This window comes from Stegodyphus dumicola, chromosome 4, assembly GCF_044657685.1.
Source record: "Stegodyphus dumicola isolate Sdum_Otavi_A_Nest chromosome 4, ASM4465768v1".
In the NCBI taxonomy this organism is placed as follows: domain Eukaryota; kingdom Metazoa; phylum Arthropoda; class Arachnida; order Araneae; family Eresidae; genus Stegodyphus; species Stegodyphus dumicola.
In genome coordinates, this window is record NC_140771.1 from 114,895,314 (window position 1) to 114,919,709 (window position 24,396).

The 24,396-nt window shown below is 31.4% G+C and overlaps 1 protein-coding gene across 8 annotated transcripts in view; it reads right to left on the bottom strand.

The window, feature by feature from the left end:
• The window catches only part of Vps13 (vacuolar protein sorting 13C), a 334,969-nt gene that overhangs the window by 129,029 nt on the left and 181,544 nt on the right, over positions 1-24,396 (bottom strand). For all 8 annotated transcript variants that reach the window (XM_085815349.1, XM_085815348.1, XM_085815353.1 and 5 more), the window contains 3 exons: positions 18,315-18,401; positions 15,227-15,340; positions 11,195-11,296 (listed from right to left, as the gene is read on the bottom strand). In XM_085815349.1, coding sequence (XP_085671475.1) covers positions 11,195-11,296; positions 15,227-15,340; positions 18,315-18,401 — 303 coding nt within the window. The remainder of the gene's footprint in view (positions 1-11,194; positions 11,297-15,226; positions 15,341-18,314; positions 18,402-24,396) is intronic.

A 24,396-nucleotide genomic window follows, 5' to 3' on the forward strand; every position in this document is an offset into this window, starting at 1 on the left:
TACTTCAGATGCTTGGAAACACATACAGGGATCCCAGGAATCTCCATATACATCCTTTTTATTCTGAAATGAACATTCCTAGATCACACATTTCTAATAAAATAAGAATGCCCAATGAAATAAAAATGACTGCAGAGGAAAATTAGGATAGTTACAAGGTTTAACCCTGCAATGAAGCGAACAGAAGAAAACAATCAATGTTTAATATCATCATTCAATTATTATGAATTTATAATCAGAAGTAACCTAATATGAAATAACCACAATTTATATGTCTACACAAGCTAGATCACAATCACCCCAGTATTATTGAATAACAGAAAATCATCATTTCATATGCAAGATAAAGTATAGACAAACTTTCATGCATAGCACTTGAACAAATGCAAATTAAGACAGTGATACACTATCCAACTGCAAACAAGTGAAGCAAAGGATATGAAAATCCTATCAAAGCTGCTGACGACATGCTGCTAATCCTACTAGTATTATGACAAGGTAGTGTTTTATGGAAGTTCTAATATAATGCCAGATTGTTTAGTAATATACCTACATTTTCTATTTGCTCCCCATTCAACACACAATTGTGCCCAACGGCGGCCGAGTGGTAACGTCGCTGAACGCTGGTAGTTCGGTCCGAGGTTCGAATCCCGCGAACGGGCTGGCTGCATGGGTGTTTTCGTGGTTTTTCCCCATGTGTAATGAGTATACGAGCCAGTATCCCTTAAAAAGTCCTCCACGAAGGCATCCTCCCTTAAGGCAAGTAGCCCTCGAGTGCTTTGCCATAAACTAATAAACCAAATTAACACACAATTATCTCCATTATAGTTCACTGCCTCAAACAAATAATAAAGATAACACATGGACTTCAATCTAATAGGTCTAGGTATGAAAATTTCAGACGAGTGACTCGAGTAATTTCTCTTGGGACATGCCTTTGTACACTGCACAAAAAAAGGGGGCAGTTCTATATCTCCTGGTCTACTGGCCCAATTGACGAAATTCAAATTGCATTTTTCATGTCTCGCAAGCGCGACTTAGACTATATATTAGATTTATATATAGCATTGTTCTAATATATGTATTTTGACACAAAATCAGACTTTTTCTAAAATGACATGCCAATTTTTTCCATATTTCGATTCTACGAGCCCTAATTGTGAAATTGAAAGACTGCACATAGCCATCCCACTGCATCTATATATTACAACAGGAATCAATGACTCAGGTATGCAACAACCTACTTTCCACCTTAAGATAAAACTCAGACAGTATAAATAGTAATGAAAAGAGATGATCTTAGGAAAGAAATTATCACTTATTCTATATACAATACAAAGTCTGAAATCCAGAATGATCTAATATCCAGACCTATGGACCACTAGCCAATAAACAAATAATGAAAAAAATTCTCTCCTTAAAATCTAGGAATGATAAATATAACACTAAACAAAAGAAGCAAGTGTGCCGTTAATATATATATATATATATTTCAAAATGAGATTCCTGCATATCACTTTCTGTTTCAAAATATTCTAAGATCTATAGATCGACATCAATCACTTTGAAAATGTAACTTTTAATATGTACACTGCTCAAAAAAAAAAAAAAAAATGGGACAGTCCTATATCTCCCGATCTACTGGGCCGATTGACAAAATTCAAATTGCGTTCTTCATGTCTCGAAAGCGCGACTTAGGATATATATTAGATTTATATATAGCATTATTCTAACATAGGTATTTTGACACAAAATCGGACTTTTTCTGAAATAACATACCAATTTTTTTACATATTTCGATTCTACGACTCAAATTACGCCTAAATATGAAATTTTGTAAAATTTGGAGCGAAATTTATGGAGAAATTCACAAATTTATGTTGGCACTTTTTAGTCAGTTTGCACCAAGAATACTTCACTTGGCGAACTTCTTAATATATGGCAAACTAGTTTCCTTTCCCGTGAAAGGAAAAAGTCACCATCGTTCCTTTTTTTCAAATAATATTCTTTATATTATATTTTTAATTATAACTTATTATTTTAAGTAATTTTTTCTTTTTTCAATTTCATTTTAATTGTTTAAGTTGCACTTTTTTTTTTTTTTTTTTGAATAACTCTTTTAAAAATTTCTATTTACCTATTCGAACTGCGTAAATAAAGGTGCAGCGTTTATTTCTTTTTTCAAATAGTTTTCTTTATATATATTTTTCGTCATAGTTATTATTTTAGGTAATTTTTAAATTTTTATACTTTTATTTTAATTGTTTGTGTTGCATTGTCTCTTCAGATAATTGTTTTAAAATTTTCTATTTATTCCTTCGAACTGAGCATTTTAAATATATTTATTAATATCAATTTTCCAGAATTTGATTTTATTTATTTGAACTGCGTTTCTGTTGGAAGAATACTTTGTAACCCAGACTACGATGAGTTTGAAAACTGCATACTATATTAAAAGAGAAAATACAGTAAAGCACAGTTTTATACGCCTTTCAATGTTCCATTCTGAAAAGATATATATAAATAAGAGAGATGTATAACCGACATTTTAACTTAGGATGACTTGCATACACTGCTTTAAGCAGTTTTATCATTGTGCCCATTGCTTTACACAATTTTATCCTACATTTGGTTTCTTAAAATGTTATTCATATTTTAGTCAAATATTTTATTTTTGAAATCGCAAGAATCAAATATCATAACATTGAAAAGTTTTAAATTTAAAAAAATACAAATACTAAATTTTACAAAAAAATTTATTTTTCTTCTCTTTTTCTTTAAGCATTCTGAAAGTATATTAAAAAGTATCCAACTTTTCGAAACATTTTGGTATTTCTGACAATCATTTTAAATAAAGTTATTGCCTTCCATTTCATAAAGGCCCACAAACGGCCGAGCGGTAAAGACGCTGATCACTGGTAGTTCGGTCCGAGGTTCGAATGCCGCGAATGGGCTGGTTGCATAGGTGTTTTCGTGGTTTTCCCGATGTGTAACGTGTATATGAGCCAGTTTCCCTTAGAAAGTCCTCCACGAAGGCATCCCTCCCTTTAGGCAGATAGCCCTCATATGCTTTGCCATAATTAAATAATCCAATCCAATCTTTAATTAAATATAATTGATTTGTAACTTCTACTAGAGCTGACGGTAAAAATTGAAGTGCAAATAAATAATATCGTGTGCAATCTTGATGAATATAAAATTAAAAATTTTGCATAGAAAAATATTTGCATTCAGACAGAAAGTTTTTTGAAATATTTGCAATTACTTTATTAATAACTGTATCTATTAATAACCGTAATAATTACTTATTATATTACTGATGATTAGGATTCAGTTCTTGACAATTACATTCTAAATTAGAATTTTAAGGATGTAATGAAAATACGCTACGCACAAAAATACATTTTAGGATAAAAAATGAGTTGATTTTTTATGTTTTAAAACTTCTTAAATTCATTTAATAAACATCGTATCCTCATTGTTAATTGAATCCAGAATGTTGTCTGTCGTTTATATAATTATTCTTACTTGTCCACAGAAGCTGCTGACTTATCCAGCCATTAAGTAGCTGCAGATCATTTCTACATAACATTAAACTTCAACTAATTCAGTCTCTAGAGGGTTGTATGTTTATACGTATCATAATTTGACTTATATAAATGATTATTCTAAATCTTATGTTTCTATAAAAATATGGATAATAGTATCTGCCGCTCTTTCAGCCACTTCAAAAGCAACAGTTTGTTTAGAAATAAATTATGCAGTTAATGTCAAAATATTTTGATAAAATTCAAATATACATTAAACGAAAATTCTCAGTTTTAGACAATTCGATTTAAAACTAAGTAAAGTAGCAGACGATAAAACGCCGAAGGTAAAAATTTACTCTTAGAAAAATGTACTCTTATTTTTTTTAAAAAAAGGAAGAAAGAGAGAAATTAAAAAATATTGTTAAAAATTTGAATAATATCATCTATAATTTTAAAAAATAGCTTTTCATATAGTATTAATAAATATTTATTATGCCTTATTGAGGGAAAAAATTTTATATAATTAATTCTCCGTAAAATTTTCCTTGAAATTTAAGGTTAAAAATAGCTGTGGCAATTCAGTGTAACAAAAATCCATAGACCACATTTGGCGTTATTATCGCTAAAAAAAAAGATGCCAAATTTCAAAACGCGAAAATATGTAAATTCGTGTATATCTTAAAAAATTTTGAATAAAAAATTCTAATTTTTTGCAGATATGCTTAAAAATACACCTATTTTATGATGATGGTAAAAATTTCATAGGTTATAATTCAAAATTTTTTTCGAAAAATTTATAAAAATTATTTAAAAATAGAAATTTAAAAAATAAAACACAAAAAATGGGTAAATTTTATTTGGAATGAACCTAAATTTCGAAATGTGTGAGAAAAAATCAAAAAAGTTTAATAAAAAAAGAGATATTAATAAATATTTGCCAAATTCAATTAACATTGAGGAGTTAAAATTTTGAGAGCTAATATTTTAAAAACTAGTTGTAAGATTTTTACAAAATTTGGTATTCTGGCATAATCTGAGTCGTAGAATCGAAATATGGAAAAAAATTGGTATGTTATTTCAGAAAAAGTCAGATTTTGAGTCAAAATTCCTATGTTAGAATAGTGCTATATATAAATCTAATATATATCCTAAGTCGCGCTTTCGAGACATGAAGAACGCAATTTGAATTTCGTGAATCGCTCCAGTAGAACAGGAGATATAGCACTGTCCTTTTTTTTTTTTTTTTTTTTTTTTTTGAGCAGTGTACAATATTTACAGATCATTAATCAAACATGGTGGTTCAGTTGGCAAACAAATCTATATGCTTTCATAATCGAAAATCAAAATCTTTAAATAGGAACCGAAGTGTTCCTAATCAAATAGTGTGCGAAGCATCAAACATCCATCTCTCGAGCTGCCGGTGGAGAGTCTATGGAAATTCAGAAGTAACGTTGCGTCGCATTAACACACAACGCTAGCGCCATCTATCAATTAATCAAAATAATTTCCATACACTCCCCACCTGAACTCTGTCAAGAGTTCACATTAATCTAATAACAATCAAATTTATATCAATAAGTATTTTAACATATAATGATAAAACAATTGATAAGTATATTAAATGAATAGAAAATATATTCAAATTATAATCACTATACTAAATTCTAAAAAAGGTATGTTATCAAATATAATTTGACACTTAGTAAATTTAAACTATTCTTAATCTAATCATATGAAATTAAATTAGCAAAATAAACAATTGCATAAAACTTATTCAATCATATTCATATTATTAAATCATAAAAAAAAAATGTTTTTAAAGTTCCAAAGGATATAATAATTGAACTGGTCGTTTTATTATTGTTCCATCAGCAGTTTTTAGTTCACAAGAACGGACTTTGTTGTCACGACCACGAAAAACATTTATCACTCTACCACAATTCCACAAAAGTTTGCACTTATTGTTGCCTTCAATTAAAACAAGATCATCATAAATGTTTAGGATTTTTTAATTGATGAGCTGTCCGAAGATCCATCAAATATTGTTTTTTCCATTTAGTCCACAATTGCCTAACCAATAAATCTTGGTAAATCCTTCTTTTAGTCAGAGAGGACTTGGTAGAGCCATCTTTAACAATGGAGTTAAAGTTAATAGGTAATGCAGAATCTTTGTTTCCAAAAATCAAAAAATTGACTGGCTTCAGTGGCAATGGTTCCTTGCGCTCATTGTATACATATGTCAAAGGACGAAAATTCAAAACAGCTTCTACTTGTGCTAAAACCGTTGACAATTCTTCAAACGTTAGTAAAGCTTTACCGAGAATTTTTCTTAAGCACTCTTTTACTGATTTTACTAATCTCTCATAGAAACCTCCCTACCAAGCCCCTCGTTCTATTATAAACTTCCAACTGATTCTTTCATTCGACAGAAAATCTTGGAATTTCTCATTTAACAATAGTTTAGAGAAATGTTCGAGTTCCTTTTTTTCGCTTTTTAAAAGTTTTCGCGTTGTCCGAATAAATTACTCGACAATTGCCTCTCCTAGATGTGTATCTTTTGAATGCCATCAAGAAAGAATCTGTAGAGAGATTCGGTACAAGTTCCAGATGTATGGCTCTAGTGATAGCGCAAGTAAATAATGTTACATAAGCTTTTTGACTTCCTTCGATGTTTTTTACGTAAATCGGTCCAGCAAAGTCGATGCCAGACACGTAAAATGGTGGTGTCTCATTGATTCTATCTTCTGAAAGTTGAGAAGTGGTCTGGTCAGCAGATTTCAGTGAATATCTTTTACAAATAAGACACTTGTTTATTATTTTCTTGACAAATTGACGTCCCTTTGGGATCCAAACGCGACTTCGAATTTCAGCTAAGGTCGTTGCTACTCCTCCATGCATCATTTTTAGTGATGCGAGTGCCCAGTTTAGCAGATAAAAGAGCTCCCATTAGTTCCAACCTAGGTAAGGTGAGCGGTTTTAAAGGCGCTACTCTAGTCTTTGAAGCAACAAAAACCATAAATATTTGTTCACTGCTAGAAATTATATGTAGATACGCTACTGTACCATACGCCTTTTTGCTAGCATAAAAAAAAAAACAGTGCAGTTCAATCCTTTCCACATCACTATTACCTATTGCAGAAAAGTAATATCGTGGAATACCGATTTCGTCCATATTGGAAACTTCTTTGCACCATGTTTTCCATACAGAACATAAATTTTCTGGTAGTTTATAATCCCAATTTAAAGCAAGTGTCCAAATTTGCTGTAATATCATTTTGACTCTAAGTACAAACGGTGATAATAGACCTACAGGATCAAAAATTTGTCCTATTACTTGTAGGAGAAAACGTTTAGTATTAACTTGTTTTGACAGAAATGTTATCAAATTTTTTACATCAAAGTAAATTATGTCACTTTGGTTGTCCCAAGTGACTCCTAACACTTTCAATGGAGGATTTCTAGCTTCCAAAACATGAGGAGATTCCTCGGATTCAATGCCTTCTTTAATCCATAATTCACACAGTTCTTGAGAATTGGTATGCCATTTATGTAGAATCATACTAGCATTTCTAAAAATGCTGATACATTCTAAACAGGTATTGAAAGCAAGTTCAACGTTTTGGTGTCCTCCAATGATGTCATCTACATAAATGTGATCATTTAGAAATTCGCAAGTGGCAGGGTAGGTTTTCTCATATTGTTTCAAATGGTGTTTAATCGTTGCAGCCAGTAAAAATGGACTGCTATTTATGCCAACTAACACACGTGTGAACCGATAAGTTACAAAATTTTGTGGATCATCGAATGGGTTTTTAGTAAACAGAAAACGTGTTACATCTCTGTCCTTCTCATCTACTTCTATCTGAAGAAAAGCCTGCATTATGTCACTTGTAAATGCTACAGGATGAAGCCTGAAGGCTAATAGAAGTTAAAAAATGTCAGCATACAAATTTGGAACAATATGCAAGCAGTCATTTAACGAGATTTTACCAGGTCCATGCGAAGATGCGTCGAATACGATACGTAGTTTACTAGTAGTTCGATCACTATGAACGATTTTTCTGCGAGGCAAATAAAATATGATTTGAGATTCACTATCAACAGTGTCTGGAACTGGTTCAATGATGTTTTGTTGTAAACAATCTTGTAGAACTGTTTGGTACGAATAAAAGAGTTCAGGGTTATTCTGAAATCGCTTTACAAGTTTCTCAAATCGTTTCAGCGCAATCGCTTTATTGTCATGTAACTCATATTTTCTATTCAACTTCCATGGCAGCCTAACCTTGTAACGAGAATTTTTGTATAAAATTTCCGATTCGAATTTTTCCATTATGGTATTGTTGTTTAATGGGTCGAATGATTAAATTTTCAGGTTTTATACCTAAACTTTCAAGCTCCCAAAATTTCTTTATCTGATTAGATATTATATCTTTCTCAACTATGATATTAAAGGCTGTGGACGTGTGTGCTGTACCTTTAGTGTAACCTAGCAGAGACCAACCGAATAACGTTTCAGCAGCTACTAAATGTTTGTTTAAACGCTTAAGTTTCCCAGTTACTACATCATAATAATGATCAGCTCCTATCAAAAGAGTAATTTTTCTTTGCAATCCCAAGAATCTACGAGTTGTAAACCTTCTAACTGTTCCTAAAATGTGTCTATCAAGATTAGGAGGTGGTAAATCAGAACTTGAAATTTGCTCAGAAATTTCAATTTCCAAATTCAGTGTTTCCTTGTTCCATAATTTTATCTTAACAACGTCAAATGTTTTTCTGATGGGTTTTTATTTCCAAACGTAAATACCGAAAGAGTCTCTGTTCGAATAACAGGAAGCTTTAATTTATCCGCGATTTCTTCTTTTAGGAAGGAACGCATACTACCTGAATCCAGTAGAGCTCTAATTAAAACTGACTGCGTAGTTGTTCGAAGTGTTATGTAATACGTTTGAAATGAAATAGTTTTAATTTTGCTGCGTGCAAATGCTGAAAGAACATGCGAATCTTCTATACTTTTATTTTTTTCATTTCGTTCTTTCTCAGCGCGAAAGCATATTGAACAGTTATGTCGACCTTTGCACTTGGACCAGACGAGATCGCTTAGACATTGCTTTACGCGGTGGTTTGATTTCAAGCAAAGGTAACATTTGGCATGTTTACGTAATAAATTTCTCTTCTCATCAACTGTCAGTGATTCACAGTCTTCAGTAACATGTTTGGATGTATTACAAAACAGACACCGATTAGTAGTTTTGTTTTCTTTAACCGGCGCCAGCAGCTGCTGAGTGAAATGGACGATACTCCCTTTCCCACCCTTCTCTTTATAAACACAGGAAGTGCTTTCTGAGTTATGAGTGGAGAGCAAAAGATGGCTTCTCTCGCGACTTTCCAGTTCTGAACAAACAAACTGCAATAATTCGTCAACATTAAAAAAAGATGACAAATCCGTTTTACGATTGAATTCTAAGGTTATATCAGACGGCAGAGTTTTCATTATGGCTAGAATCAACATATAACTGTATTTATCCGGTGTGACTTCTAATGATTTCAAGCTGCGTATTTGAGTTTCTATAGTGTCACAAAGTTTGCGAAGTTTTAAAGTGTCACTGGATTTGGTTACTGGGATAAGATTTAGGAGTTTTTCCATGCGTGAGTTTATAATTATATCTTTTCTGCCAAACCTGTTTTTAAGTATTTCGATAATTTCATCGTAATTTGGTTCCGAAATACAAAAACCTTCTAATGCGTTTGCAGCATTGCCACATAAGTACGATTTTAAATAATTAAATTTTTTGATCTTTGTTAAAGATTCATTATCATGGATTGCTACCTTGAAAGAGTTCCAAAAACTTGTCCACTGGGTATAATCTCCATAGAATTTAGCAATGGTTAATTTTGGCAGACGCGTACATTTATTGCTTTCGATTTTAGAATTAGTTTCGTTAAGAGAGTTTCCTTTATCCGAATTCATTACTTTATTTAATTCTTTCAATTTTTTATTTGCTTTGAATTGCCATAACTGAATTTTCTCTTCGTATTCGATACAAGATTGAATTTCTGTTTCGAACACTTCCGCCTCTGATTTCAAGTCACGCTCTATCTGAGCATCTAATTCACTTAGAGTTTTCGATTTCGTGATTAATTGGTCTAAACTTTCTTCTAATGTATTTGTATCAATTTCTTCTTTATTCAATTCCGATTCGATTTTTTTAGAATCTTGGACACGGTGGTCCTGATAACTTTTCTTTTCGATTTTAATTTAGCAACAGACTCTTCTGCCATAGTTACTCTACAAATTAGAAAATTTAGTCTTAACTTTTGCTGACTTCGCACACTTGCAATGTGCTAAATCCAATTCCCAGCCAATGCACCAGCTGTTTCAAAATATTCTAAGATCTATAGATCGACATCCATCACTTTGAAATGTAACTTTTAATATGTACAATATTTACAGATCATTAATCAAACATGGTGGTTCAGTTGCCAAACAAATCTATATGCTTTTATAATAGAAAATCAAAATCCTTTAAATAGGAACCGAAGTGTTCCTAATCAAATAGTGTATGAAGCATCAAACAAACATCCATCTCTCGAGCTGCCGGTGGAGAGTCTATGGAAATTCAGAAGGCACGCCACGTCGCGTTAACACACAACGCTAGTGCCATCTATCAATTAATCAAAATAATTTCCACACTTTCAAACATCTGTTGGCTAAGAAGTCATACTGCTGCCAGTAATAGTGTATTATTTGGCATTATCTTTCAATGTTAGCCAGGATCACACTTTCAGTCCTTGAGTAGGTATACAGGAAAGGCAGGGCTGATACTACACATTTTGCTACCTGGTGCAGAATGCGTAGGTGGTGCATTCTCTCTGTGTCCCAAATTCTAAAATATTTCCCATCCCTAAATTCTGCTGGCCAATCTCTTTCCTAAATTCTAAAATTTCTGCTACCTGGTGTGGCCATACTGGTTGTGGTACTGTTAGGGGGTTAGCATTCTTCTGATTGATCTACATTCTTCTAACTGATATAAACAACATGCGAAGTCCCAGTGTTGCCACACTTACATGCTATCTTATTAGATTTAAACCGATGATCTAAAAATCCAGAAATTTCACCAAAGTCCTGACGATTCAGAATCTCAGAATTTCTACTATATAACAGTCTTCTGCTACATAATTCCAGACAACACAATCTAATGCACCACCACCTCTACATAGTCTTTAGATTTGGAAAGGGTTAAACTACATCACATTATTTTTGTTTATTGGGCTTATGCGTTTATCACATCATTCTTGTTTCAGTGTTACTTTAGATTTTATGCATTATTTAGTATGATTTTGAAGGAGTGGTTTGATTTAAGGGCTTTTCTGAGGGTGAAAGAATGCTAAAAAATGTTTCCCATAAAAAAATTATATTAAGTGCTTATTTATTTCATGATATTTTAGCTCATGAAAAATTTCACAGGAAATCTTAATTTTCAAAAAACAGGGGAAGCCTGTATGTAAAAAGATACATAATTATTGAAAATGAAAATTTAAGGAATAACACATAGTTAAAATTTCATGCATTAAAAATGTCATAATCCTTAAATAAATAAATAAATAAATGATAATTTAATTTTAATTTAACTAGTTATTAACATGAAAAACTTCTTAAAACTTACTCTGTACACTAAGAGCATTCCTGTTTTATTTACCATACAGAATGGTGAATATAACTGCATCACAATAGAACCTTTAACTTTCTGAGAATGCATTCCTAATTCCTAAGTAATATAAGGGCAGAAAAAAGTTAAATCAAAACAAATTTGCAAGTTTTTCCATACATTTCTCAAGACATACAAGTCAGATACATTTCGAACAAATTGTATTTCATTAATTTACCATACATATGAAAAAAAAATCATATATACATTTTTTTCAACATCAACATATAAGACAGCAATAAAAGCCACAAATCAATCAGTTAACAAGTTAGACACTTGTCTAAAAAAACACCAAAAATTTTTTAGTTAAACACATATTTTGCAATAAATCAGATGTTTTATATGCTCTTTAGGCATCAGTACAGTGCATGGCATGCTGAAAAAACATGTGAACAGCTATCTGAAAGTCCGCATATTGGAAGTCATATATTTTTTGCTATATAAACACATATTTATTGTTTTTTTGCTTGATATTTTTTGCAATAGTGCCTGTGGCAACAACTTGTATTCATTAATTTAATAAAGATACGAAAAAAATAATCATTAAAAAACACAGAACATTAATAAAAATCATAAATCAACCAGTTATAATATACATCTAAAAAGAAACCAAAAATTTAAATAAAACATCTTTTGCCCAAAATCAGATTTCTGTATAACTCCTTAGGCATCAGCACAATGCTGGGAATGCTGAAACTATGCATGAAGATTTTTTCAAGTCCACATTTTGGAAGAGCTTGGTATTTTTTGTACTAGTAGCTGTACTTTGGCAACTTGTACATCTTCAGTACTTTTGCAGAGAGTTACCTTTCATTTGGAAAGAAAGAAAATATCATACAATACTAAATCTGCAGAATAAGGTAAATGTCGCATAGCTTCCCCCCCTCGTAAATATTTGCATAAAATTATTTTGTAAGGGAAAGATTTGGCAACACGTACAGACTTCTTGGTTCTAACTATTCAGACCTTTCTTTGCCCCAAGTGTTCCATAATTCCTGCGTGGTGACAATCTTACTTCAGGAATAAATCTGCAGAACATGAGAACTTTCAAATTATACAAAGAAATTCTTTTTTTACAAGAAACTTATAAAAATGCAAAATTTTTGCCTTGTTTTGGATGCCTGCATAAACTTCTATGATGTACTCTGGTGCTAGTTGTTGGGTGATACTAGAAGCATTATATCTTATCACAGGCATGAATTCCAATAATGAATGAATCTGAAAGCTCTCACTCCCCTTTTAGAAATGTCTTAGCAGTTTCAATGTGCATTAGCTTATGAAGAAAAATCAAATACAAATCCTTCTTTTTACTATGGTCAAAATCGCATGAAGTGAAACCTTAGATATGCATAATTTTTAGGAAGTATCTAGCATTATTTTTTTTTCAAACAATAAATATAGTTTTGCATATTTTTCATTAGTTCATCAGTGAATATAGTCACTGAACCTATATTCTTTAAATCACATTAATAGCTTCTTTTTCTTCTTTAAAATGACTCTCTGACACGAAAAGTTGTATATGCAACAAAAGAGCCACAGCTGTACACTTAATGTATCATTGGAAGTGTTTCTCAGAAAGATTTGCCAAGCTAAGAATAAAATTTAATATTCATGCATTTTCCCTTCTTATTTTACAACAATGCATAAATAAGTATATGCAATCTGACTTACACTTTCCTAAAAATATTAATCATAAGCTTTTTATTGAATTTTAACATGAAAAATAAGTTGTACAAACTTGGATTGTAATTTAGGTTGTAATTCATATTTGTGTTGAACTTTATAAACATTTTATGTCACATTCATTAAAGAACTGTTTCCTGAATTGGTCCTTTAAATTTCTTATTTCTATGTTGCTTCATTCTCAAATTAGACACAAATATATATGCTGTTTCTTAACTTTTGGATGCCAGTGTATTTGGAATAACATTGTTTTAATTTGGATATCTGTTAAACCATGCAAGCAAGTTACATTGAATGTTTCACCTTTTCAGCACATGTGTATTACTATTATCATGAATCATTTGTTTGCACATATTCAGGGTTTAAATTTGGCCATAGCCTTTGTGCTCAAAAGCCACAGCCTCTGAACTGGGACGGCGCACTTTTGTTTAAGATGTTCTTGCGATACGGAAGGGAATCAAAGGCAGTCACCGTACAGGGCTCAGGTTTTGCATCGCTAAACCTAATTTTATTAAACAAAAATCAGAAGAAAAAAAGTTTTCCTTCTAGTATCGTAATTTTTGGTATCATTTTAGATTATTACTTGAGCTCTTGTATATGTTAAAATTAGCACTTTGTAACTTTTTTTCTTTATTTTACATGAAAATATACTTAAAAAATTGCCTATCTTGTAAAATAATTTTCAGGAGCACTATTCAAATTATTCCAAAATTTTAATTGATAAAATCCATCAATAAAGTTTAAAACTAATAAAACAACACAATAAAGACTATTTACAGTAAGAAAGTAACAAAATTTAAAATGAAGACTGAGTGCGGTAAATCTCGAAGCACGAAGAAGTATTTTCTAATTCTTAGAAAAAGTATCACTTTCTAACGCTTTAGAAAATTAATCATCACTCTCATCTGTGTTAGTAAATTGTTCATTAAGCATACGAGGATATTCTTCCTCTGATAAATAGCGCTTTCCTGCCATAATAGACTGGAGGTGAGGCATCCGAAATAAAAAAAGAAACGGAAATGTATCTGAAGGCAATGCAAAACGTAACAGAACCCCACATAGTAACCCTAAAAGAGAAAAAAGTAAAAAAAAAAAAGGAACTGGATGCGAATGTTTATATTAGCATGCGGGAATTTAAAGAGCCCACCTCTGTTTACGCTTTCCCTCCCCCTTCGCAACAGTTAATGAATAAAATACCAAAGTCAGGCAGAATATATCAAACCCAAGGTCAGGAACTTAAAACTGTGTTCATTTCAAAAATAATAGACATAGGATGCCATCTAGTGGCCTCCAGAAAAACGTTCCAGCTTAAAATGCATATACGCATCACCCGTCCTCTGAATGCAATCTCTAGTGATGTGTGGATGCAAGAGACGCTCTTAGGGAATGTGTATATGGCACACCCATCCTGAAAGGGTAAAACGAATGAAATCATAACACCAGTGAGAGCATATCAGAGTTTCAAATAAAATGAGCTCCAGTTTTGCAAAACTGAGTAACAATACAGATAATTCTTTCATTATTGCAGCATTTTTTTAGTAGCTAGTAAAATCAGCATTGGTACTATGCACTGACTGCATAAAACTCCCTCAGAAGAGTAAACTATACATAAAACTCCGGATTTGCATTCTGAAATTTGATATTTTCAGAAAAAGAAGTATTCATGATTTTGCCAGCACTATCCATACTACCATACCAATGAAAAAAAGCAAGGTCTTCCCTTCCCATTTAAAACGGGTTTAAATGAATAAGAACAGCAAATACAAAAGCAATTTTATTCTGGCTCCAGGAAATACTACTTAAAATAATATTTATCTTTCTCTCATCTTCAGTATCACATCTTGTCATCATTAACTACTCACTTTTTATTCAATTTTAGTGATACATTAATTTACTATGTATTGATTTGTCATAACTTTATTTGTAGCTATTTTCATTCCTTTATGTTTTATTGAATATTAAATATTCATTAATGTTTTATTTACCATTATTTTATTTGTTCATTTCTGGTTAATGTTTATGATGGCCTTCCATAGTCTCTGGATAACATCTAATTTCAGAAATTAAGCCATGCAGATATTTAAAGAGTTTTCCAAAGTTTTATTCAAAATAAATAAAATAACAAAATTAATAAAAAATAATTAATAAAATTTAAAAAAATATATTCCTGAGATTTAAATGTAAAAAAAAAATAATAATAATTGTTATATGTATGATTTCTGAATAAAAATTTCATAAATCTGTACTGAATAAAAATTTCGTAAATCCATACAACAACATTTAAGTAAAAAGAAATAACATACTAACCAAATGAAATGTTCTTTCAGTATGAGCTGATTCAAAAACCCATACACTGAGTTCTTCTATATTGCTTTTTAAAACCTTATAACATACCCAATTTCTATCCAAATAGTTGTTCAACTAAAAGAAAATAAAAGTAATTTGGATAAAAATTTATACAATTTATATTGTTTTTAATGTAAGATTCATAAACATCTATAAATACTATAGCACATTCACAAACATTAAAAAGTATTATAGTTTTCTATAAAAAATACTTTTTATTGCATTTTTAGGAGGAAAATTATTTATTTAAAATACATTACAATTAAAAAAATCTTTAATGTATCGCAATTTAGGCCTTTAAGTGTGGACATGTTCTATTTACATGAAGATATTACACATATTCTAAAAGACCTTATGTTTTACAAAAGTTTTTTTTTTTTTTTTTTTTTTTTTTTTTTACAGAGAGAGCATTTGTGTTTTTGCTGCTTCAGAAATCATTCTTAGGATCGCATAATATGGAAATAAATAGCAAATTAGAATATAAATTGAAATAATATATGCAGTAAAAGCTAAACTATACAAAATGCTTAGGAAATGCCTAATTCCGGTTATGCAAAAATTCAGATAATTAACCATACAAAAAATGCAATTGAAGGCAGAAAAGTGAGAATGAGACAAAAAATTTCCAGTCTAAAATTATAAAGAATAATTTTATTGTTAACAACTTGAATATTAAATCCCTATATAAAAAGTGAGATTTTGAAAGAAAAAAGGGCATTCCAGACATAAGCGCTTCAGTAAAGCATCATATTCAGTTATGAAATTCTGTTGAGTAAGAAAACTGGTGAAGATTTCACCAAATTTGTGTAGTAATTATGGCAAAATTTTTAAAGTACAGCTTGCTCTTTATTAATTAATCAACATATAAAAGTTATGGACTTAACATACAAAAAGCTTAAATTTCTTGTCATAGTTTTTAACTGCACAGTCAGTGTTATTAATTTCACATAAGTCACACTTTTCTTGATGCTAAGATCACATAAATTTGAAAATTCTCTACTGCATGCTGTTTCATCGGAGACAATACACAAATTTTATTTACTTTTTTTTTCCAAAATGCGATTAGATAGCAGATAAACAGCAGTTAATAATGGAGTTACAAATCTCTTATTTGCTTAACTTTACATAAAAAAAAAAAAAAAAAAAAGAAAAGAAAAAAAATTCTAAAATTCAAAAGTATTCCAGTTACTTAAGCTTTTCAGTTAGTCGAAAGCTTGTAGTCGGGCTTATATATATATATATATATATATATAATTAAACACAATGTTATATGATAATACTCTAAAAAGATAAAAGGCAATGGAAGTTAAATCACGGACCATAACTTTTGACAGTAGCGTATTTGACGGCATATAAGACACATCCTTATTTAGAAGGCCACACACATGGGAAAAAAGTTTCAATAGTCTGTGCGACAGCGTGGTACCACACTAACTTAAAATGTGGTTTCTTTTAGTCCTCACGCTTCGTAAAAGCCAAATAAACAATCATTGAATGCAATTCCCAAACATATTTTCATTAAGGATAATTAACAAACGGCAAGCTATTTTGAACATATGTAAATTTCAATAATGAATGAATAAATGAATGAACGGCAAGCAATCAAACATAATACAAAATAAAGCAGAAACAACAAAAAACACAGATTTAAGGAAAACGTTGCCTATCACGAAATTAGACTTTAATCACTTTCAAAACCATAAAAATCCTTTTCACTATCATCATCATCGCCCATACGTTCTGTAACCACAACTTCATTCCAGCTTCCTCCATCCAGCCTTTCAGATGAACATGAACAATTACATCCGTTGGAAGTTTTTCTTTTGAATATGAAAAACGGTGGTAGTTTTGTGCCATCAGCACAACGTGTTAGAACTACCGTATATCGGGTTTTTTCAAGACCAGTGGTTTTTATGGTTATTGATTTAGACCCTTTAATACTCACAGTCTTGCTGGATGTCATCAAATGCGAGTGAAATTTCATCCATATTATCTATTTGACCGAATTCAAAAGAAGTTTTCTTGCATGCATTTATAACAAACCTATGAAATGCTAGTATTTTTTCGTCATAATCTGCTGGCATTTTCTGTGCAATAGTTGTTTTTGTGGCATTGATAAGCCTTGCCTTTTCATGAACCTGTAGCACCAGCCCTCAGGCCCAGAAATTTTCCGATTCCCACGTTTTCTGCAAATCCGTTGACCTCATTGATTATCATTTTGGTTGAAACACTTATCCCAGATTTCCTCTTATCTATCACCCACATTTTTACGGCCTTTTCAGGTTCAGGCCAAGATGGAGCTGGATATCGAAGGTTATGTTTTTGTTTTTTAGCAGTCTTCAGTTGATCTTCCTGCAGTCGCCAAGTACGTATCATTTTTTCGGTAGGTGGTGGACCGAAATGCCTTGCTGCTGCTCTGTTTCCATGCACTTTGGCGTAGTTTAACACTCCTGGTTTATACAGAACTGTATAGCTTAATCTTTTGTTTCCTGTAGTCATATTTTCCAGGGTATTTTTTTTTTTAAACAAACAGTTTTAAGCACCTATACTGACATGTTTATACAGAGCAGCACCAATACCGACATGTGTGTCAGCTCAGTCAAAGAAACTCTATGTAAAGAAGGAAAGGCTCCATAGACGTAATGTGACCGTCGAACTTGTTCGAACTTCGACATCAGCTTCGAGCTTTGGCGCTTTTTGGCGACAGATATTTCACGCATGCGCAAAATAATTATGGCAGATGTAGAAAGAGTTATGTGTGTCTAGACCTTTATCTGGGCTAAAAATAGCATTCAGTATTGAAAGTTAACCTGTGTCCTTCATGTATAAGATGCAGGTAACTTTTTTGAGACCAAATTTAGGGAAAAAAGTGTGTCTTATATGCTGTCAAATACAGTATTTTTCTGCTTAATGCAGCAGTCCAAACAAATATACTTTCTCTGAAGTTTTGGATAAAATATTGAAAATTATATGATTTTTATTTAATACACGAATCTAAAAATAAGACAAAAGTTTTAATTTATGCATATAGTTGTAATATGATACTCACTCTAATTTCAAGGCCAGTTTTATCCAAATCAACAGCCCATAAGTCACAACTTTCTCCTTCAGTGAGAGAATAATCCACATCAACACCCTAAATAAATTGCATCAATGGGAAAGATAATTAGAAATCTCATTTCTAATTTGCAAAATGTGATATAATATTGAAAACAAAGAAGTAAAAATATTTTTTCATTAAAAAATATATACAAATATTTAAGGACTTAATTTTTTATGCATAAAATTAGAACCTATGAATCCACAAAGATACGAATAGACAGATATTTAATAAACACACAATTTTCACTTTGTTACACAGTTTTGGGCCTGTTGTTTTACTTTGTTATTTTTTATCTGCTGAACAACTTCTGTTTACACTGTATAGCTATTTCAAAATTTTATTTTTAATATAACCTTGACACATTTAGGATATACGCCATAACAAACATTTTAAAAGGAAACATCCATTTTATAACAAAATAATATTTTCATATAAATTTTTAAGCACAGTTCTTAAAAAACATTTCATATATCTATTTGACCAAAAGCACTTAATTAAAAAATTTCAATTTGAAGACTTCTAATTTTCAGTCATATATGCTTCAGCACAGGAATTAAAAAAAAAAAAAAAAAAAAAAAAAAACCACCTTACTTGGTGTTAATTTTGTATGTACTGTGCAGATTGAATCCCTACTCCACTAGTTTTCATGAATTTTGTTGGGAACATTTCAGTTTGTTATGGGTGTATGTAAGTAAGGCATTGAAAAAATCCAAGCTATTGTACCACCATAATGAAGTTGATGATGCTTTCAACTCTAACACACTTTGCTAGCACATATATTAAAGAGTAAATAAATTCAACATGTAGTCTATGACTGGTAACTAATTTAGCTAATCAATTTCTGTTATTGTTTGCGTTATACATAAACAGAAAAGCAACAGCTAAATCTAAATTTGATAAATATTACAACAAATCAGCACTTTTGATTACAATGATTTAAAAGTGGTTTTCAGCAGGGCTAAATAAGTATGCAGCACTGAATACCTAGTTATACTCAATTATTATTCTAGAAATGTTAAAATTATAAGAAATTCATAATGATAATAGTAAACATGATGTGGTTTTTAAGAATATACAATTCAAAGTGTATGCAAGTTCTTAGGCCACTAGTATTTCCATTAATTACACACATTATGCACAAAAACAGCTATTCACAAGGAGAGTTACATTTGCTCGCAATCCAACTAAAATGTGAATGGATGCATGCCTTCAAATAAGGTTTGAAACTGCTAAAAAATGAAATTTCCCACTGCTGTATACAAGTTGACGATAAATATCTGCAGCATTATCAACCTGAAATGATGTAACAGTCAAAGCAACTAGTTCAAGTATGTGCACAGATACATCTTTAATATAAATAAATACTCCATTAGTTGGAAAGATTATGTTCACTATTTTAGGAGATGTATGCAATGTAATTTTTGTCATTTAATCAAAAGAGAGTACAGAAAACATTCTATGGTACTACTCATTTTTACCATTTGAAAAGTTAACATTTTGGAGCATTTTAACAGTAAAATCAAGCAAAAGTTCTTAGTTTATCGAAGGAAACTATTCTTTTCTACCATAATACTGTTCAACCTCATTAATCTGCAGGTAATAGTTTACAATTGGGTGCCCCTTGTTTTTTGGCGATTCTTTTTTGACGCCATGATCGGCGCCAGGAAGGCACAATTTCAAGATGGCCACTACACAAAACCAAAATAAGAAGTCAAAGAATTACACAAATTCTGTGTCTATGTACACATCAATCTGTTTTCACTTAAAAAAATCCTAGAATTGCACAAACTAGGCATTGTGTACTGCCTTAAATTTGTCCATGTACACATCAATCTATTTTACTTTAAATAAAATCAGGAAGCTAAAACAAAGTAAAAACTATCATGGTAATCAGAAGTGAGGTTTCATCGCCAAAATTTAAAAAAAAAAAAATTGTTGCTAATCGAAGAGGCACCCAATTCTACACTAGAGCCAATCTGCAAATGTGACAGCAATAAACTATTGTAATTATGAAGGGTGTTCAAATAAAAAGGTCTGAAATGTCATAACAACCAAACCAATTGAAATTTCAACATGCCAATTTGGGACAATGTAGTGAGACATCTAAGGACATGAATGTAATGCCCAGCAAGTTTGTGTGCAGGTGCAGGTACCCACACATGATGCAGGATAGAAGCAGGCAGCTATATGTTCCGTGCAATTGACGCGGCAGTGTGTATGAGGACATCATGGCGTTCACATTGCAAAATTTGATGACTGAGAAGCAGTGAGGTGTTACAGATTTCTGATTATAGAGTGGGTTAAACCGGCCGATATTCATCACTGGTTGGCAGCCATATACAGAGGAGATTGAGTATCTGACAAGTCAGTAAGAAAGTGGAGTGCCCATTTTCATGAAGGGCTGAAATATTTGAATGATGACCTGAGACAAGATCTGGCAAATACAGTAATCACGCCAAACTCATCGACAAAGTGAACGATCTGCTCAGAAGTGATCGGCATGTCACAATGCAAATGTTGGCAGTAATGGTGAGGGGCAGTGTTGGAACCGTGTGGACAATTGTGCATGACAGGTTGTGTTACCAAAAGGTGCCCGTGCAGTGGATTCCGTAGAAGATCAGCAAATTGCAAAAGGAACTGTGTATGGTCCGATATCAATGAAGACTCTGCATTCCTAGAGCGGATTGTCACGGGTAACAACAGCTGGTGCCATCACTGTGAGCCTAAGACAAAGCAAGACAGCATACATCATGGTCTTCCCTTAAAAATTTTCAAGCTGTGCCCTCAGCAGGCAAGATGATGCTCACCGTCTTTTTCGACATCTGTGTTGATACTTATCAAATTTCTTTTGCACGAAAACACCATTAGCAATGAAGTGTATTGTGACACAGCAAATGCCCTGAGCTGCTCACAGATAGAGTGGTTCTACTTCACGATAATACGTGTCTACAAGTCTCCACGGTCAAAGGGTAATGGCCAAGTTCAAATGGGAGCAGCTTCAACAGCCTGGACATGTCGCTCTGCAACTTCAATGTTGCTTGGTTCACTAAAAAACATCTCAAAGAGAAGTGCTTCAACTCAGATGATGAACTGAAAGACACAGTAGAGGACTGCCTCCTGTCACATCCACAAAAATTCTGGAAACAGGGAATCTTTCGACTTGTGAAACAGTGGAATAGATGTGCTCAAGCATCTGGTAATTATTTGTGAATAAAGACTTCAATTATACCCACAGTGTCATTTGACACCTTTTTGTCTGACACCCATCACATAATATGAAACTTTTCTTTTACCTAACAAAAAGGAAAGCATCTAAATGTATAAAATTTAGAATTATGCAAAATACCAACTTAGATTAGTATAGATTTTAGTAAATGGAATGAAAAAATATGTATAATTTAATAGGCAGTACAAAGAAGTCATGTGGTATTCACATCGCATTTTTATTAGTTATTACTTATTGCTCAAACTAGTAACTTTACACTATAATTTATTTATCTAGACATTCAGTGTACTCTGCAATGCATCAGCTCCTAATATTTCTAACTTCGAAAGACGTACGTAAGATTTATCCTTTTCAGGGCATTACATCATTCACAGATGATAGTATCAATAGCTACTTATCATATGACAGAGGTCACTTGCTTAGAACTCTACTGACTATTAGGTTCACTATCCATCACACTTTAAAGGACTTATGTATAGTCATCCTCAAAATTAATAGAATTTATTCAAAACTTGTGCCTTTTTGTGACTGCTTTTTTGCCCAATTTTTAATTTTGTTCACCCATTTTACTTTCTGGATTTGCTGTTTTGGAAAATTATTTGTTCCAAAACATGAAAAATTTTCTTTCAAATACAAAATTTGCATTAAATTTGGAAAGTAGTAGCTGAAATAAATTTATTTCTAAACATAATCACTTTCCTCATATATAAAATGGCAAGTTATGCAGTTAACTCATTTTTACATTCAATTAGAAACTAGTTTCCCTTTTTCATTATACCACTAGACATTACTGTTAAATATCTTAGAAAGGCCATTGCTGAAAAGTTAATTATGTTGAAAATTGATTTCCAATAGAATACAAAAATAAATAACAACATACTTTTGCATTTTATTAATGAGAAAGGGTCATTATATTGAGAAACAAAAACTGTTAACTTAATTCACTGAACTTCTTGCATATCAGTGGCTTAAATTGTCACTCTTTTAATATGTAATATGTTTTACACCAAACAAAATACTTTCTCTTTAATTTCCTATACTTATTTTATGTTACTTAAATCTGATTTTACCTCTTAAAATCAGATTCCATCTTAAAAATACTACTGGGATCCAACTTCAAGTGAATTCTAAATGCCTCTTTTGTAGTGCTCATATGTATATTCATATATTTTCTATAATCTTAAAAAACTTGCAAATTACAAAATTTTCACTAATTCAAATGTTGAAATGCTATATATAGCTCATTAAAAAATATAGCTTTTGCAGTTTTAATAATGTAATCAATAGAGATATCTTTTGAATTTGCATGAACACATTTCATTTAAATGCATAATATCTGCATATTATGCAACCTGCCCAGACAGAATCCCAGAGAAGGCATAGTTGTAACTGTCTGTCCCTTCATAGGGGGTAAAAGTGGCCCACCCATTAGATGCCTCCATAATAAAGTGACCACCACTTCTGGCCTTAATAGTAGCCAACATCTATATGATGATTTGTGCCTCTTTTGTAGTGCTCATATGTATATTCATATATTTTCTATAATCTTAAAAAACTTGCAAATTACAAAATTTTCACTAATTCAAATGTTGAAATGCTATATATAGCTCATTAAAAAATATAGCTTTTGCAGTTTTAATAATGTAATCAATAGAGATATCTTTTGAATTTGCATGAACACATTTCATTTAAATGCATAATATCTGCATATTATGCAACCTGCCCAGACAGAATCCCAGAGAAGGCATAGTTGTAACTGTCTGTCCCTTCATAGGGGGTAAAAGTGGCCCACCCATTAGATGCCTCCATAATAAAGTGACCACCACTTCTGGCCTATAGTAGCCAACATCTATATGATGATTTGTGCCTGTCAATTGGGGAGGGAGACATATTATTTATTTATTTATTTACCATCAGATGAACAGCTGCACTGCCTTTAAGGCATTCAGCTTTTATAGTCAACTGATGGAATCATCTACCAACTATGTTGTTACATATAAAATACAATAAAATTTTAAAATTTTGATAATTATGTAATAAAAATTAAATATCAAGAAATAAATAAATAAACACATAAATAGATACAATAAATAAAAATTAAAAATTTAGAATTAGATAATAGCCTAAATACATTGTTAGGCATGAAGTCAATATAGTATTAGAATTTTGAAAATTATATAAAAATTGTTTTTTAAATTAAATATATAATACCTAAATAAATATGTAAGCAAATGAAACATAAATACGTAAGAAGTAAATACTTAAGAAGATCATTACAAATTTTGAAAATGAACAAACAACATAATGTATGAGAATAGTAGGGGCTGAGAATGTAAGTTTTGTAAAGAGTATAGAATAAGAGTACAGTTTTTGATTATGAAGAGTGAAGAACAGTAATTGAATAAAAGTTGATGAGAAATAGTATTTGCATGAATTAGGATGACTTAAATGAAAAGTTCTTGGAAATTCTTGATAGAGAGTTCTTGAGTAAAAGTCTTAAATAATAATCTTGACTTGAGACTTTATTAATATATTTAAGATTATATGTAGAGATTAATATATTAAGGAGATGGAGTTGGAAAATATTCTTAAATTCTTGACTGAGCTTGGGAGATCTTGAAGATGTACTTAAATAAAGATGGTCTTGAGCGAAAGCATGGAAATGTATTTTTAAAAAGTAAGTAATAAAGTAAGGTAAATGAACATAGAATAATATGATTTCAAGTTCCTTTAAGATTATCGATGTTTGCAGAGATATAACTTATTATATTTTGAAGATGATTTCTTAGAATATTACTTTTT